At 40.6% G+C, this 16,500-nt stretch overlaps 3 protein-coding genes across 6 annotated transcripts in view; all 3 read right to left on the minus strand.

The window, feature by feature from the left end:
- Positions 1 to 338: 338 nt before the first annotated feature.
- On the minus strand, positions 339 to 2,081 carry LOC115673760 (heavy metal-associated isoprenylated plant protein 36-like). The gene is made up of 3 exons (XM_030596017.2): positions 1,916 to 2,081; positions 1,730 to 1,805; positions 339 to 1,278 (listed from the first exon to the last, which is right to left on the minus strand). Exons 1-3 carry the CDS (start codon positions 1,961 to 1,963, stop codon positions 590 to 592), a joined length of 813 nt encoding a protein of 270 aa, XP_030451877.1. The 5' UTR covers positions 1,964 to 2,081; the 3' UTR covers positions 339 to 589.
- A 3,228-nt stretch (positions 2,082 to 5,309) lies between these two features.
- On the minus strand, positions 5,310 to 8,770 carry LOC115673656 (dephospho-CoA kinase-like). Of its 3 annotated transcripts, none has more exons than XM_056314692.1 (4): positions 8,236 to 8,463; positions 7,143 to 7,311; positions 6,259 to 6,404; positions 5,310 to 5,823 (listed from the first exon to the last, which is right to left on the minus strand). In XM_056314692.1, exons 2-4 carry the CDS (start codon positions 7,248 to 7,250, stop codon positions 5,385 to 5,387), a joined length of 693 nt encoding a protein of 230 aa, XP_056170667.1. In that variant the 5' UTR covers positions 7,251 to 7,311; positions 8,236 to 8,463; the 3' UTR covers positions 5,310 to 5,384. The 3 variants fall into 3 exon arrangements, with proteins under 3 accessions (XP_056170667.1, XP_056170666.1, XP_030451744.2); XM_056314691.1 differs by having other exon boundaries at positions 7,143 to 7,314; positions 8,236 to 8,461; XM_030595884.2 differs by lacking the exon at positions 5,310 to 5,823 and having other exon boundaries at positions 6,331 to 6,404; positions 7,143 to 7,213; positions 8,236 to 8,770.
- Positions 8,771 to 10,599: 1,829 nt separating this feature from the next.
- LOC115673716 (glutathione S-transferase F13-like) overlaps positions 10,600 to 16,500 on the minus strand; it is a 47,460-nt gene continuing 41,559 nt past the window's right edge. For both annotated transcript variants that reach the window (XM_030595967.2, XM_056314306.1), the window contains exons 2-4: positions 11,498 to 11,657; positions 11,329 to 11,377; positions 10,600 to 11,235 (exon numbers count right to left, since the gene is read on the minus strand). In XM_030595967.2, the coding sequence (XP_030451827.1) occupies positions 10,769 to 11,235; positions 11,329 to 11,377; positions 11,498 to 11,644 (663 nt within the window). In that variant the 5' untranslated portion in view covers positions 11,645 to 11,657 and the 3' untranslated portion in view covers positions 10,600 to 10,768. The remainder of the gene's footprint in view (positions 11,236 to 11,328; positions 11,378 to 11,497; positions 11,658 to 16,500) is intronic.

A 16,500-nucleotide genomic window follows, 5' to 3' on the forward strand; every position in this document is an offset into this window, starting at 1 on the left:
AAAAAAAAAATATTTTCTACAAAATTCCCAAGAAAAAGTTACAGCTGCTAAAGTACTTGAGTTCAATGCATTTTTAGAGCATTTCGTTTATCCCGAAAATTTTTATAAAATGCTTTCGAAGTATCACGCGACGGTCTGCCCAATTATTTGCGATAAAGCTCATAGCTCTCGATGCTCCGTGACTTGCATTAGGTGGATGGCCACCCGAGAGCATCTAATAATCTTCCAATTTGCTTAGTTCGAAGGGTAAGTTTTGGGAAGTACTCGGGAAAAATTGAAAGAGACGAAAAGAAAACCCAGCAGTGTGTTCCTGCAAAGCATGCATACATTACATAACATTGACCTCCCTAAGCAAACCTTAATTTATTTTTGGTCGAAACTAAGCAAAACCTTAATTAAAAAGAGAAGAAAGTAAAGACTTTTGAACCGAAGAGTTCCTACCCTAAAATGCAAAGCACATCCATAAAACCCTTAATTTCTCTCTCCATATTTCATTATTCTTCAAGCAACCCCCTACTATACGTATTATAAACTTCCACAACACTTGTTTCCCTCAAACAAAACCTAGCAAATTCACATGTTAATCACTTCACATGATTGAGCACCCGCCGTCGTCGTCGTCGTGATCATGATCATCGTCGGCGTAGCTTCTGATCGGATCAGACGCTGGAGGGAAAGCGTACGCCTGCCCTGGATGAGAGTACAAATATGCATGCATCGGAGAGGCGCCGTAGTAGGAGGTGCTGGGGCTAGGGTATGCCGCATTGTAGCTCATAACTTGCGGTGAATAGGAGATCGGCGGATACGGGTTCATGCTCATCGAGCCCGTAATCGGTGGACTGAATCCCGAGCTCGTCCCTGGAGTGTTGCCCGGGGCTGCCCCATCGCCGGTGCCGCCGTCGTTCTTCTTTTTCCCTTTCTTCTTTTTCTTCTTCTTCTTGCCGCCGGTTCCGGCAGCGCCGGCCTCCTTGGTCGCGCCACCCGTGTCCTTGTTTTCCGATCCATGGTTCTCTCCCCCTTCATCGTCGTCGCCGTCGTCATCGCTTTCAACTCCATTTGCATCTTTGGAAGCCTCTTCACCGGCGTCTTCGGAATCTTTGGGGTTTTCTTGCTTGTTGTCCTTGTTCTTGGACTTCCCGGATTTTTTCTCCTTCTGATCGGGCCAGAGCTCAGCCTGTTTTCCCGATTTGGTCAGCTTCTTGATCAGTGTCTCGGAATCGACATCACCAGTCACCTCGACCTTGTGCAGTTGTGAATCAATGTTTGTCGTAAATACACCTGAGGGGAAGGAAATTCATATGTTTAGCGATCATCAATTCACGGAAAATCTCAAACTAAAGTTGCGTTAAAGACATTTTCTTCAGATAGTCTTTTCATAAGTGAAAGTGAGGAAGCCGATCGAAATCTGAAAATCAGATGGAAGAACTATAGTGATTTGGGATTGATATACAGATTTGCGAATGAAGAAGTTCGGGATTTACAATCGAAACTTGGATCCGTAGGACGCCATAGGAATCGATTATGAACATCGCCAGGTGCTTAATCACGTGACTTGCTTGATTAGTGATAAAAGAGGAAAATAAATCACTATATGTACTCATCAACATTATGAGGAGCTTGATATATGCATGGTCAGGCAAAAAAGAACCACATGGTGCGAGCTCTTTGTGCAAGTGGTTGATGAAGTAAATGGGAGCAGAAACTAGAAACAGTAAGCAACACACTATACCATCGATGCTGTGAAGAACTCTCTTGACTTTTCTACTGCAGCCTTCACAGTGGATTGGGACCTTCAACGTCCATGTCTGTATCAAACCGATAGACATAGAGAGGTCCAAGCTAAGAAGTTTCGTTGAAACTATGCTTCAAAAATGAATTAACAAACGGATTGGAGTACGTAGGAGAGATACAGTACCTGGTATTTTAAGGCTCCTGGCATGCCATCTCCTCCTTTTGCTGCCATCTCCTGTGCTTGTGCTATGGATTTGCACGCGTGGAGAGAGAGAGAGGAGTGAGTTCTACCAGCTTAAGAAGAAAACTGTGAGGAGGTAATTAAAAAGAGAAGGGGGAGAGAGGCTGCCTGAGAAACACTTCTTAAATATCCAGAAAAAGGTTGAAGAAAAAGATGTATAATGTGCATTATACCACAAGAGCAACTGACGACATTCTGTACATACCACTTTGTTTGTTTGGTCTCGGGGAAAAAAAAAGAGAGAGCCAGAAAAAGTTTGTGGGTCAACCTGTCTCATCAAATAGTATAAATTCAGATCCATTCGAGACAAAATCTCTTATCAATATCAATTACTCCCGTATCACATCAATTCTCCGATGCAAAACTTTTCTAGCACGATTTGTATATGCATCTCGACAACTCATGTGGGCGCACATTAAGATATCATGCAATACGATTTCACGTGTCAGCCTCTTGTTTGTAATTTCTTTTGATAAAGCGGTTGTATATGGTACGCATCGAGCTAAACTAGATGAATTTTTGTCCCTTGACCTGACCTGCTTTCTGGTAATTTTCTTCCTGGACTTGTTTTGAATGTTAACTTTTTTTTTCGGAAAAAGGAGTGGAGATGCCAATTCTATGAATGGGAAGAGAGTTTATTTGATTTGTGTCTTTCTGTGGTTCTCGACCTATGTGAGATAATTGTAACATCGTTTAACAGTGCTTTCATACTGAAGTCGAGCTAATAGCAGTTTGATTAAGTACACAACATTGCAATGAGTTAGACCGACTCTATCGACATAGACCAACATGATCATAATCATCGAATGTGTGGACGTTAACCCACATAATCAAACGACTATAATGATGCGGATCTATATAGACTGAAATCTAGGTAAGAACTTTCGAACAATTGCTTGTGAAATTGACAAGTGGACTTGGATTGAAACAATTTTTTTTTGGGGGGAGGCATTGACATCGATATGACTTTTCTTTCGAAGTAGAAAGAGAAGATATACATATCATACTCTGCATAATGGTATTTTGATAGAATATTCTCGCATACTTCTTGAATAGTTCAGAGCAATCATTCCTTACCGTGAGTCTTAGAACTTGCAGAATTCGTATGATTCTTAATCGTACCTGTCAAATTAACAGAGATGGCCTCAAGAACTAGAAGGTTCTGAGAGCAAAATGATTGGTCAAGACTGGGTGCACTCAATTAAAACATAGCCAAAAGATCTTTGCTTTACAGCTTTAGAAATATATGTCAGCCAGTATTGATCTCTCACATATTTCGATTGAAATAGCCCGGTAAGTGCTGTTGCAGGTCTTTTCTTCTGTATTTTTTCAGTCATTGAACATAAAAATGATGACTTTACGTGAGTGCCCCATTTACTTTGGCTTCACTTTCTTGATGAGATCTGGCACCAGAAATCTTAAGTACAATTATCACATGAAGCCAAAATAATCAGTACGTGCATGAAATGAAAAGAGGAAATGAAAGTATGTAATAATGATCTTTTGCCTCCCACTTTCAAAGATAAAAGGACATCAACTTGTTAGCAAATCCAAAGCCACTCACGGGTCTCTTTCTTATGCATTAAGGAACTTGTTCAAGGACTGAGCATTGACACATGATGACAATGTAACCACATATGTCTCTATTCTTGAATCTTGATAGGACCATGCTTTTTAGTTCCTTAGAAAGCAAAATATCATCCAACCAAACAAGTAATTGCACAATCGGAATGCTGCATGACCTACCGAAAAATAGGGTTTTCTTTGTTAGGTTTACTAATGACGTAAACAACAGCATACAACAGATAGCGCAATTGAACGAATAGCCGATGTGGTTGGAGCAAACGATTTCTCCGTGTAAATAGGCTTTTATACTTTCACTTATCAATGAACCTAATGAAAAGCGCAAGAGATAGAAGATTACGACTGCACTAAGAGAATAAAGTCTCGTCTCCTTCTTCACTCTCTCTATTGTCATCACTCGTGTGATCCTTCTGCTCTGGACGGAGGAGAGAGTCCAAGAAGTAACAAATGAACAAGTAAAATGTATCCAAAATCATGAAAAACGTAGAACTTAGGAAGTGAGATAATTTTGGCAAGGGAAATTAGTTCTTAACATTTCAGAAACAAATTACATTATGGAAAGTGCTAATAAAAATCCCACACCTGTACGGAATCATACAAGTGTAATTAATCTATGTTACTCTATAAGACCAAGTTTATTTTACACTATTATAATAAACAAGAATGCTTTCTTCTAACAAAGAACAAAACTCTGGTTGTGGTTGCCAGGACAAGCTATCCTGGAAAGAAAACCAAAAGCATGAACACAGACAAAGAAGACAACGAACGCATTTGAGAATGGAAAAGACAAAGATTGTCACTGATTCAAAATAATTAAACTACTCTGTTTTTCACTTTTAGTGGCACTAACAAAGCAATATAATATGGTAACTACTATAAAAAGGAGATATTGCAGTTGAACTTATCTAAAGCAAACTTTTAATATTAAAATAATGGGTTAATTTTACTTTTTCACTGAATAGAGATAGACATTAGTCATCTTGATTAAATGAAAAGATATAGGGATATTAGTGCAATCCACATACTCACTGATGTGGACTTGATTCTAATTGTGGTGATGAACCATTCCTAAATAATTTCCTCAGTCAAGAAAAAGCTTCAAATAAACAATGAACGCATATACATCTTTTTGACAATCAACAAAGACTCAAGGAAACAATAACACCTACTTCAAACAGACTATTTTACTTTTAAAGCCGCAGATAAGTTTATTTCCAGGAGTTGATCAAGTTCTTACACAAAATTCTAGTTTCATGAAACGCCTAGTAGATAAAGCCATCAATCTGTGAGAGGTTTGGAGCCGCAACATTCATGGTGACTTAATCAGTACCTCCAACAGAACACAAATCAAGTAATGATATGCCCACTCAAGGGATTGACACAAATCTATGAGTTCAGTAATAGGATCCAGCAACAAGTGAAACTTGTGAACAAAATGGAGATGTAAACTTGAGTAGATTGATCAGACGCAACAGTGTTTATATTTATGAGCTATGTCTGTGATTATTTCCTGACAAGAAACTCACTGGACAATAATACGCAAGTCGCGAGAACTATCAGATATTAGTCCAATATATCTGCATATTAATGTGTGTATGCTGATGTACTCACAGATAACATGTGCATCCTGTTCATAATGAAGATGAGATATCATCAAACATAAGGAGAAGCAAGACTGATGGGAACTCCTGAAAAAGTTTAACTGTAAATGCGTCATTTTATTATTGAGTTATTTGCTTTAGCACTAAAAACATTTGCAACAAATTTCTGATATTAAATAGCGATTGACGAATTGGACATTGTATTGTAGCTTGAACAGCAATCACCTTTACAAGGATGCTTTTCTGAATGCCAGAACACCGATGGTGATCGAGAAAAGAGCCAACAAAGCTCCTTGTCTAGAAAGTGCAAATTCTGTCCATGTCAAGGGCCTTGTGACTTGGAACAGAGCCTTCCGGAACTGCTCATTTAAGTCCTCTAATGATCCAGTGTTGTCAATTACTATGTCTGCCTTAGACCTTTTCAAATCCAACAGCATCTGAGCATTTATCCTGTTCCTAGCATCTTCCTCGTTTGTTCTGTCTCTTGCCATAAGCCGTTGAAGCTGAGTTTCTGGATCGACCCAGACAACAACAATGGGCTTTGTCCACTTATCCATCTTTGCCTCAAACAATAAAGGGATGTCAAGGACAATAACCTTATGTCCTTTCAACCAAAGTTTCAAAATTTCTCGGAAGATGCCAGATGATATGTAAGGAGACAGCAGCCTAAACATAAGTAAGCACAGAAAGCTTCAGGAAATTAGAAGATTGGAAGATTTCTTATCTTGAAGATCTATGCAACTGTTAATGCATCATTCAAACAAACATGAGAAAATCCAAGGTGCGTCAGTAAAAGCACATGGCTACTGGCTTCAGAATGAATAACTCAGCTATGACCAAGACAATTCAGAACTCAAAGGTGAAAAAATTTCAGACTGATATCACAAATTACAGACAGCAACTACATCCATGGCAGGTGTAAACGAACTAAAAATTAGAATTTGCCCCCTGTTTCATCAGAGCAAGAAATCTTCCTAGTCAAGCAGAAACTTATGCATCTGTACTTATGAAAGGCAAAATTTGCTGTTGTGTCCAGCATGCTTTGATCGCCATTTTGAAGCTAGAACTAGTACTGCAGGTTTAGTTCAGATTCACCATTACCTATTCAAAACTTGACGCTTTGCAGGATCAGAAAAGACAATTTGGCCCAACTTTGGCCTATCAACTTCTCCATTAGCTTGTAGAATCTCCTCCCCAAATGCAGCAACAACTTTTTTCCATCCACCAGTCCCTTTCTTTAATGCATCCTGCAAGCACAACAAGGAATTTAAGAATTCCAAGAAGGAAAATATACTCTTCAAGTCCTGTCAAGTGGCAAGATGCCATCCTCACTACATGGAGCCACACAATCATTGAAACTTGCTAGAACAAGAACAACTCCCTGCAGTATTTCACATGTACTCTTAAGTGAAACTATCTGCGTGTTTTTACATGACACAGTTTAAGGTTGCCATACTCTATCGTCTCATAAATCATCAGTATACAGATATTTATGGAAGCTTAGAGTAGGAGAGACACTGAAAAACAAAATGCAAAGCTCCTTTACACGGAAACTGCTTAGCCAACAACAAAAGAATCATTTAACCAGTCAAACGAGAAAGTGAGATCTTTCAAAGAATAGCATTCTCAAAATTTGCACAATGTTTCTCCTTGTTGGAGATTCCAACTTCTAGAACGTCTCCTTGTTATTCATATATCTCTTAAAAAAGGAAAGAAATTGATAGGAAACATACCCGATGAATATAAAATAAACCATCTACCATCCCCTTGCCGTCATATTTCTAGACAGAATTTGATGTACATATCGTGATTGATTTACAGTCCTCAACTTCAGGAAAACTCTCAAAACATCCTTTTCAAAGATCATTGATTGTAACAGACCAGAATAAGGGAACATTCTTGAGGAATATAAAGTGAATCGTAACTAGGCAAAAAAATCAATAGGACCAATAATCATAACTTAAGCAATATCAAGGAAAACATACACGAGCAACAATGTCGGCATCAACGACAGGGATACCATGGGCCTTGAAATGGTTGGAGACTGTACTCTTCCCTGATGCAATTCCACCAGTCAGACCGACTATCCTCATTCTTCTTGTTTTACTTCTAGTTATCAGGTCAAACACTCTGAAAAGTGCGGACGCGATCTGTCTACTATAAACCAGAAAAAAAGGTATATCCGTCATTCTCGCTTCATTACCAAAATCAACATCTACATGTAAACCTTAAATGGTACAATCTCTACATACAATTAATCTCAGAAAAAACAAGTCAGTTAGGTCAGCAAAGATAAACATTGAATACGACTTTTGATAAGAATCATCAACATAGCATTTTTTTGCACATTCATCTAAACCAAAAAGCTTTGATTTTCCGTATATTTCTTGGCAATCAGCAGACCAATATAACGCAGACACACAGACTTAAATGCGGGATAATAGCAGAAATAGGAGCTGCCATGATGTGGTAGCGAGAACACGGACATAGCTCATTTCACCGCAACCGCGCTATGTTATAATGGGTGAAAAAAAAAATAAACAAAGGATGTTAACAGTGCTAACTTGAGCTGCTTCAATTACAGCTTCAAAACTCATATTTGAGCAGCATCTGGAGTCTAAATTACTCATTGCTCTCTAAATTTCCACGGACGATTCTCGCGATATCTTCAATTTCTTCAGTATATTCACCAATTACTTCAAAGTCCCAAAATCAAAGCAAAATCAGAAAACTTTTTGGCTCTCTGAACGTGATCTGAACGTGGTCATCGAATTTCTGTCAAAAGAGCAGGACATTTATCTCCAACTTATGTGTCAAATTCAACCAAGAAAACAACAAGTTATCGTTAACCGAGAAGGCATCAACAAAATTTTCGCATTCTAAACAGAATTTTGCAAAACCAACATCAAATCTTCGGGGGTTTCGCTCCCACAGTATCTCAAACTATCAAAGGGACGATCTTTTTTCCTAATGTTAAGCTGGAAACTGCAAGGTATGAGGGATTACAAAGCGTATCTGAATCGGATACAACCAAACCAGGAAAAAAGGGGAAAACAAAGCAAAAGGAATCAGAATCACCCGTAAGTTCAAAGGTCTCGAAGGAGAAGACTCGGGCCACGCATTCAAATTCGCCGACAGCGACGGCGGTGGACGCGCCAGCGCGGCCAAGGGAGACGGGTAGGCACGAAACTGGTGGCGGCCGGCGCTGCCGGTGGCGTCGCGGGGAGACGACGAACCTGGTCGCGAGGGCTCGCCGGCGCCGTCGCTGGGTGGGGGGGTTTTCTCCGTTGCTCTGCTCTGGCCGGCTGAGGTCGTTTGGTAAAGAGAGTGAGAGATTGGAAATGGGCCGGGCCGTACTTGGGCCCTGCGGGTACAGATATAAGCAGTAATGGGCCTAGCGGCCTCCCCTTCACCACACACCGCCGTCCGACGTCGCCGTCCGCCGTCCGCCGCGCCATGGCCTTCGCTCCAATCTGACTCGCCTCTCCACCGCCGCCGTCCACCGCTCCCCTCGCCGTGAGACGCCGGGATTCGGGCCGTGGCCGCGAGCTCGGATCTAGGCGCGGCGCCGGCCATGGCCACGAGACGGCCAGATTCGATCCGGCTTTGGTGAGAATGACTACATTATTTTATTTTTTTTGGTCGAAAAATGATTAAAATAAATTACATTATTTTAAGGCAAACTTTTTTCTCTTATTTTCATGCGAAAGTCGACAATCACTTTCTAAAATGTGGGAAACAAACAGGTTCCAAAAGGGAAACCCCACATCACATGTCTTTCCCTCCATATGCATCTGTCGGATTATAAAAACGAAATGGACCGTCACGTGATTTTTGCAGAAAAGGATTATAAATTTCTCTTTTCCATTTTCCCATAAGCAATTGTAAAAATAACTTTGCGGATCAATTGAAAAGAGAAAAACTAGTTCTTAGTCGGAAAAATGACTCAAATGATCTATGAACTTCGGTTTAATGTGTAATGTCGTCTTAAAACTTTTAATTTGTTCAATGTGGTCAATGAAATATTGATAAACGCCCAATCTGATCCCTAAAATATATAACAATATTAAATGTCATCTTGTCATTAATTCAAGTTTAACGAAATCTAATAACGTGACTTCCAATATATAGAGTTTGAATGGTGGGCAAAAGAAAAGTTACACGCGAATTATTCACACTAGACATTCATCTTAGTCTAGGATATAATGATCCAATAACGATGGACGTGTTTGGACGTGTTAGCACCTTAATTTTTTTTTTATAAGTTTTATAAAGCTAATGGATGAAGAAATGGATATGTTGACTCGCGGTTTTCAAAAACCCAACTCTTGATATAATAATTCACGTCATCAAATAACGTCTGATTAGTTGTTTGAACAACTGAAAGGATTATATCGGATGTTTATCAATTATTCAATCATCATATTGAACAAATTAAAAGGTCAGGGATCACATTGCACGTCGGCCCAAAATTCATGTATCATTTATCATATTTTCCCTGTTTAGTTCTTTTCAACGTGTGAAAATTGATCTTCAAGTGAAATGATCAGAAGATTTTCAATTGCTGTTCTGCAGCTTTGACTGGCAAGCAGTATAACACGTGCAGCGCAAAGTTTGCTGCTGCACATACAGATTTTTCCCGTTTTTTCCTGATCTTCTTTTTCCCTGTTTTTCACTAGTACGGTCAACTGAACTGTTGCTTTCTGTGACTTTGCAAGTATAAAGCTTTGCAGCTGATAATGCGGCCATGGCACCTAACAGAGACAAAGAGATGGACAGAGACAGAGTGAGAGAGAGAGAGAGAGCGACCGAGAGAGATGATGACTTGAGAGATGACTTGGGGTGGAACGGAAGGGTTGTGTGCATTTTTTCTGACTGGGGGATTTGTCGGCATGGTCTTATTTACTTTCGTTGAGAGAATGACATATCAACGCAACGCATTTGATTTCGACAGCCGCTATGATGTACTCTTCTTCTTCTTCTTCTTCTTCTTCTTGTTCCCTTTCGTCTTTTGCTCTTTTCGCCGTCGTCTTCTTTCCGATAACACCGCAGCGAAGTGCTGCTGCTGCGGCTAACCCTCATCGACGCGCCTACAACTGCCGCCACCGACGTCGCCCTTTCATCGCGGTTCTCAATGTCTTTGTACGCATGTGCATGTCGTGTCCGTGGCATCTCTGATCAGGTGGCCTTCTATGCGAGCGAGCAGTGGGAGTTTGCGACCCACAAATCGTAACAGAAATAAGAAAATGGTCTCTAGATCGCGAGAAGTCGATATGTAGTCGCTACATCTTCTGGCCACCAAAGTTTTGGCCGTGAGAAGTTCTAGCGACCAAATTTTCATGTTCTTGTTGCGGAAAGGGATTGAGATTTGAGAGGGTTGCCCTAGGTCAGTTTTGGCGACCGACGTTTGCAAAGCTTGATCGTGGTCGTTAAGAGATAGACTTCGCTAGAAAATGGATTTCGCAATAGTTCAGCAGACAAAACACCTTCTGACTAGCCTATGAACCCCCATCACAATTCACGCAGAACGCGCACTACACTAACACTGAATCAAAAGCAAAACATTCGCACGACATTCATTTTTCTTTTGGTCTTTTCCGCTTCGCTTCACTCACTTCTTATCCTCACCAAACTTCATGCCCTCGTCCACCTTCTTGAACGCCGCCCGCCCGGACATCTCCTCCCACCACGCCTTCACGCGGGGGCGGTCGGTGACCGCCGCAGCCCACGGCGTCTTCATGAAGTAGTACATGTAGGGGAAGTGGTGGAGGTCGGCGAGGGAGAAGAAGTCGCCGGCGAGGAACTTGGTCTTGGCCAGCCTCGCCTCGTACACGTCGAGGACCCCGGCGAGCTTCGCGAGGTGGTCGTCGATGAGGGCCTGGTCCGGCACCTTGCCCTGGAGCGGGACCACGAAGTGCTGGAAGATGATCGGCGACATCACCGGCTGGAAGTGGTGGGACTCCACCTCGACCCAGACGCGGACGGTGACGGACTCTTCGGGGCTGTCGGAGCGGAGGAGGTCTTCGGTGCCGGGGGATTTGTACTTCTTGGATATGTACTCCGTGATTGCTCTTGATTCTGATACCATCATTTCATATTCCAGAAAACAAGAGAAATGAGAGAGGGTTGTCAAAGCATTCTATACAATGAACATGAGCATGAAAAACTGACCGAAAATGGTAAGATCGCCATCTTCTAGGACCGGAACCTTCCCGAAAGGCTGCAATCAAAGTAGAAGAAGAGCAATGATTAACAGAAACAACCCAGAAAAGAGGTCATACACACTGAACAACAGCACAGTAAGAGAGTCGATAGGAATGGCCAAGTCTTTTTTCTGTACATTCTTGGCGAGGAAATCCGGCATCTTCTGCTCGCCGGCGAACATGTTGACCGGGACGAGCTCGAAATCGACCCCTTTCTCGTAGAGGCACGCCATCACCCTCAACGTGCACGACGACATCGGGTGTCCATACAGCTTCACTCCCATTTCTCACACTTCGCTAGAGAGAGAGAGAGAGGGAGAGAGGGAGGGAGGGAGATTTCAGAGCGAAGAGTATGAAGAAGGGTGAAGAACGAAGAGGGCGAGGAGCCCTTTTGTACACGTGAAAAAGTCTTTGGGGGGAGTGGTTGGATTCTGAGTGCCGCATAGACGCTAACTACACAGACATGGTGCATGTGAAGAGCTGGACTTTTCACAGTGCACACATGCAGCATTGTATTTCGTACCGAAAACTTTCTGACTGTGACAAGGATTGGACCGATCGTCGTCCTTCCTTTTTACATAATGTATGCTTCGTCGAAACTCAACTTACAGATGTTTCTTCTGGGTTTATCGGATGAATGGCACGCATATGGGTACACCAAAGTTTCCATATAAACTGATATTAGCTTTGTTTCGCTTGGCAATAAATAAAAATAGCAAACGGAATGACTGCATTGGATATTTTACCAACGGTTCAAGGATCGCATCAAGCAAATTAAAAAGTTCGGGGTACATTTGTATTATTGGTCAGAAAATAATTTATTTGTTTGCTGTTCTCATTGGTGGGCAGACCGAAAGCGGGCCCGAAAGCGAGTACGGCCTTTGCCTTGTCTTGAGCTTATTTTCTAGACTAGAAGTGATTGACAAACCCCATGATATTTAATAGGTTCATTAAGTTAGATGGAAAATAAGTGGGCGGAGAGAGAGGGTTTGGTAGATAGGAGTTGCATGTTGTTTTTAAACCTACCACTCAATGCGATGATGATGATGAAAGTGATGGCTTCACAAATTACTCTTGGTCTCTCTAATGGAGATTAGCAGAGGTAAGCATGGTCCGGGTGAGCGGTTCTTACCATGAAATCGAGATCCGCCCACTAAGGACCTGTTCTGAAAAATTGAATCAGGAACTACCCAGGCTTAATGAATTTTTGGCACTTGCCCAAATTAGAGTTCAAATTTACAACTTTGCCCTTTCGTTTTCCCTAAAACCCCAACCCCCATTTTGCAGTTTGCGCCATGTAGATGTTTTTGGGGTTGATTCCAAAAAAAAAAAGCAACAACTTTAGGTCGAGAGATAATTTTGGCCCCAACTTTTTTTTGTCTCGTAAAAAAGCACCAACTTTAGGTCGAGTGACAATTCTAGGCCCAACTTTTTTTCGTCTCATAAAAAATCGCCAACTTTCACTCTTATCCCAAATCTGGCCCCTCGATTGACTCTCTATATGAAGGAACCCTTATTTGAGAAAAAAAAAAGGTTATGGTGGTGAGCTTGGCAGATCTCGTCCATGGTGTCTGTCGACGGACTGTGGTTTACAGATTCAAATTAAGACAAAATGATGAAGTATGGCCAGAGAGATTCAATCTGGAGATTTTTTTACTTGCCGGTGAAGTGAAGGATACGAACAATTTCACCGTTATTTTTCAAGCTATGGCTCAGAAAATAAAACAATTAATATTACTTTAAATCCAGTCAGCAAGCCACGTGAAATTATTGCTGAGGTGGAATAGTCAAGTTGAATAATTAGTGGTTCTAAGTCAATGGGGGTCAGATTTGAGATTTAAGTGAAAATTTATGCTTTTTTACGAGACAAAAAAAAGTTAGGATCAAAATTGTCATCCGACCTAAAGTTTGTGTTTTTTTCTTTGAATTAGGCCAACGTTCTTGATGAATTATCTTTATTCGAAACTGAAGTACCCATTTTTGTCGTTTTTCACAAAAGAGTCCCACTTCTTTTCTTATTTTTGAAAAACAGCCAACTAGGGATCCTTCTGCTTAACTGTCAAGAGGTGTGAAAGAGCTCATAAGAGTGAGTAGATTAGCACAAGATGTTTACGAAGGGGTGGTTACCCAATTAGTCACAATCTTATTGTGCAGATACGATTTCAATCCTAAACTTTTCGTGGACTTAGAAAGTACTATCGATTAAACATAGAATTTTGCATCTCGGAATGCAATTAGAGTTGATTTTTATTGTGAATCGAAAGCGTCTTTCTCAACGTGGCTTCTTGTCATAGACGACCCTCCTCTGTGGCAAGTTGACGTTGACAACTTGTGGATCAACGCGTTAGCCGGAAGGGCTATATTGGAGTTTCATATAAAGATTTATGACTATATTAACAAAATTAAAAAATTTAAAACTGGATTGACATCACAATAGTAAGTTTAGGACTCAATCGTTAATTTTTCTATATTTACGAAAGCATGTTGCTTTCTAAGCAATCTTTAGTTTCATTTTTCTTGTCCTTTTTTTTTGTCTTTCTTTTTTTAACAACATGTTTAGCTTCTACTGCAGCAACTATAATGTTTGGTCAATTACACGAAAGCCACATAGGGAAACAAAGTAAAAAGAAGGCGTGAAAAGGGATACGGTGGAATTTTTCCCTTCGAAAAAGACGAGAGATTAAATAGTAAATTATTGGACTCGTGGTCAGCAAGTTCTGGTGCTTCAACCAGTTCCGTTGGGTTAATCAAAACTTGATGGTTCCATTTGCAAGTTTTGCTTCAGCCGGTTCCGTGCTTCAATTGCTTCAACTGGTTCCATTGGCAAGTTTTGCACAAAATTTTAGTGTAGTCCTTCCCATCAATTACCGTCGCATATCGCTGACGTGGCTTCCCGTCATCGCTGACCCTCCTATATGGCATGTTGATGTGGACAGCTTGTGATTCGTCACGTTAACGATTGCTGACGGTAATTGATTGGAAGAACTGTATTGGAATTCCACGCAAATATTTAAAACTACATAGGCAAATCAAAAAGTTTAGAATCGAATTTACATCACTGTGTTAATTTTTCCGTTTTACAAAAGCATGTTGCTTTCGGAGCAATCTCTAGCTTGCTTGTCCTTTTTTTTCCTTTTCTCTTTTAACAACATGTTGATCTTCTCCCGCGACAACAAAAATGTATGGTCGAATCACACGAAAGCTACGCAACGAAACAAAGTCAAGAAAGAAGGCATGAAAAGGGAGACTGTGGAATTTTTCCCCTGACGAAGACAAGAGATTAAATAGTGAATTATTGGACTCGTGGTCAGCAAGTTCTGGTGCTTCAACCGGTTCCCATTGGGTTAATCAAAACTTGGAGGTCCAAGTTTCTGAATAATCCTCTTTCTTTATGCCTGCGCCGTTCGCTAATTACGAAGCATTAATTTAGAATGCAAAACTTTTTGGAGGACCACTTATATCATATGGTACAGTCTTTTTCTTTAATATTTGTTTGGCAAGCTTATAATATATATGTAGCTTTTGAATTTCACAGATATGGAAATTATTAAAGTATACAGCGCAGTTTCAATTTCAGTCCATCACATGCTTCGCTCTGAATCCCAATGCTCGGATGGAACTTCGGAATTCATAATCTACCTTGGATTAAGAGCACAATCCCAATATAAAAAAGGCCTTCATGCGGCCCTTGATCTCTATAGTTGGTGAATGGGGTCGATTTGCTCATGGAACGGTCAAAGACCGTGAAAGTTAATGACCGTCAGACCCAGAGAACTAATGGCACTACCAATGCAGCGATGGACAAAAGTATAACTACAAATAATCACGATTGGTTCCTTTTCTTTTCTAGGGTTTAAGCTAGTTGACTTGTGGTTTCGTCTAAGCTTGGTCTTTAATGGAGCTGTTAAATGTAGATTAGCCTCCCATCGCCATATGCATTGACTCGAAGAGATTGTTCTTTACCTATCAAACGGGTGGATCGAGTAAAAAATGATCTGATCTAAATTGACCAATTGAACCCATTTTGACTCATTTCCGTGTAATACAAATCTAGTGACTCGTATCCGATCCGCCCATATTACTAAAGCACTTATATATTTAACCCAATTTAGGAAAATTCATACCCAAATTAAAGTGAAAGCATAGAGTGAGAGAGTCTGAGATCGAGTGAGGGCGAGAGAGAGTCATAGAGGTGGGTTGGGTCTAAATAAGTTGTGAATCTATTTAATACCCATTTATGACCCATTGAGTTGGGTCTAAATCCATTTATTGCATATAACTAATCCATATAACAACCCAGCCTATAACAGGTCTAGATTGTTCCATTAATTTGATTCCGATCTTTTTGTTTATTTCTTACTAGAGAAACTGTCCCTCGTACGAGATTAAAATTTAACCATGTAAGTATATATATGTAGTCGTAATTACTTCACAAATTGAGTTTGCTCACTAAGTTATTAACCCTAGCTCCCCCGTCGGTGTTCGTGCTTGTTGCGCTCCTTGAAAGACGCCATCAAGGTGTCTTCGAAGACCCATAAAGGGGGACTCCGCATCGCTCGCATTAGAGAGACCTGACCAACCTGAACCAGCGAATGCCTCGTGTTGATCTCTATAGTTAAAAGATAAGAGCTCATATGAGTAACCGCTTTATCAAATTATACGTATCAAAAAAATTTCATGTTACTTATTTCGACCACGAAATATTGGAGGGTATAGAATTTCCGAGGCCGCGAGCGCAAAGTTTTACATGTGAAACTCTTATGATTGTATTAATAGTAATTAAGTTCTGGGGATTAACTTTAACTAGGTTGCTAATGAAGCCTTTGGTTTGTCGATGCAGTTTCTGACATCAACCTATCATGTGGGCCGGCGTCCTTCCTAAGTTAGATAGACCGTTCATTGTTTAATAGGAAAATAAAGATGTTGGCCCACTCTTTTTGGTAAATAATTTCCTCTATTTTTCTTTTTTCTTTTTTCGTACTTCAATTTTTCTCGGGCAAGGAGATAATTTTCAGAGTCTCGATTGATGGAGGGAGCCGAGGCTGTCCGCTGCATAATTTAATCGTAACAAATTTTTTTTTTCTCGTTTTGTGTTTTTCTACAGAAGGGCGAGTAAATAACAATCGGTCAAATCAAACCA

Source organism: Syzygium oleosum, unplaced genomic scaffold, assembly GCF_021117445.2.
Source record: "Syzygium oleosum isolate NSW1041296 unplaced genomic scaffold, Sole_v2.1 Sole_v2.09, whole genome shotgun sequence".
NCBI classification, from domain to species: domain Eukaryota; kingdom Viridiplantae; phylum Streptophyta; class Magnoliopsida; order Myrtales; family Myrtaceae; genus Syzygium; species Syzygium oleosum.

Bases quoted from the DNA above. Each gene is read 5' to 3' on its own strand.
- LOC115673760 (XM_030596017.2), bottom strand. From the start codon at position 1,963: ATGGCAGCAAAAGGAGGAGATGGCATGCCAGGAGCCTTAAAATACCAG. The intron at 1,806-1,915 runs GTACTGTATCTC...GGTTTGATACAG, and splicing joins CAGGAGCCTTAAAATACCAG to ACATGGACGTTGAAGGTCCC. The intron at 1,279-1,729 runs GTATAGTGTGTT...CCTTCCCCTCAG, and splicing joins AGTTCTTCACAGCATCGATG to GTGTATTTACGACAAACATT.
- LOC115673656 (XM_056314692.1), bottom strand. From the start codon at position 7,250: ATGAGGATAGTCGGTCTGACTGGTGGAATTGCATCAGGGAAGAGTACA. The intron at 6,405-7,142 runs GTATGTTTTCCT...TTGTGCTTGCAG, and splicing joins ATGCCGACATTGTTGCTCGT to GATGCATTAAAGAAAGGGAC. The intron at 5,824-6,258 runs GTAATGGTGAAT...ACTTATGTTTAG, and splicing joins AAGCGTCAAGTTTTGAATAG to GCTGCTGTCTCCTTACATAT.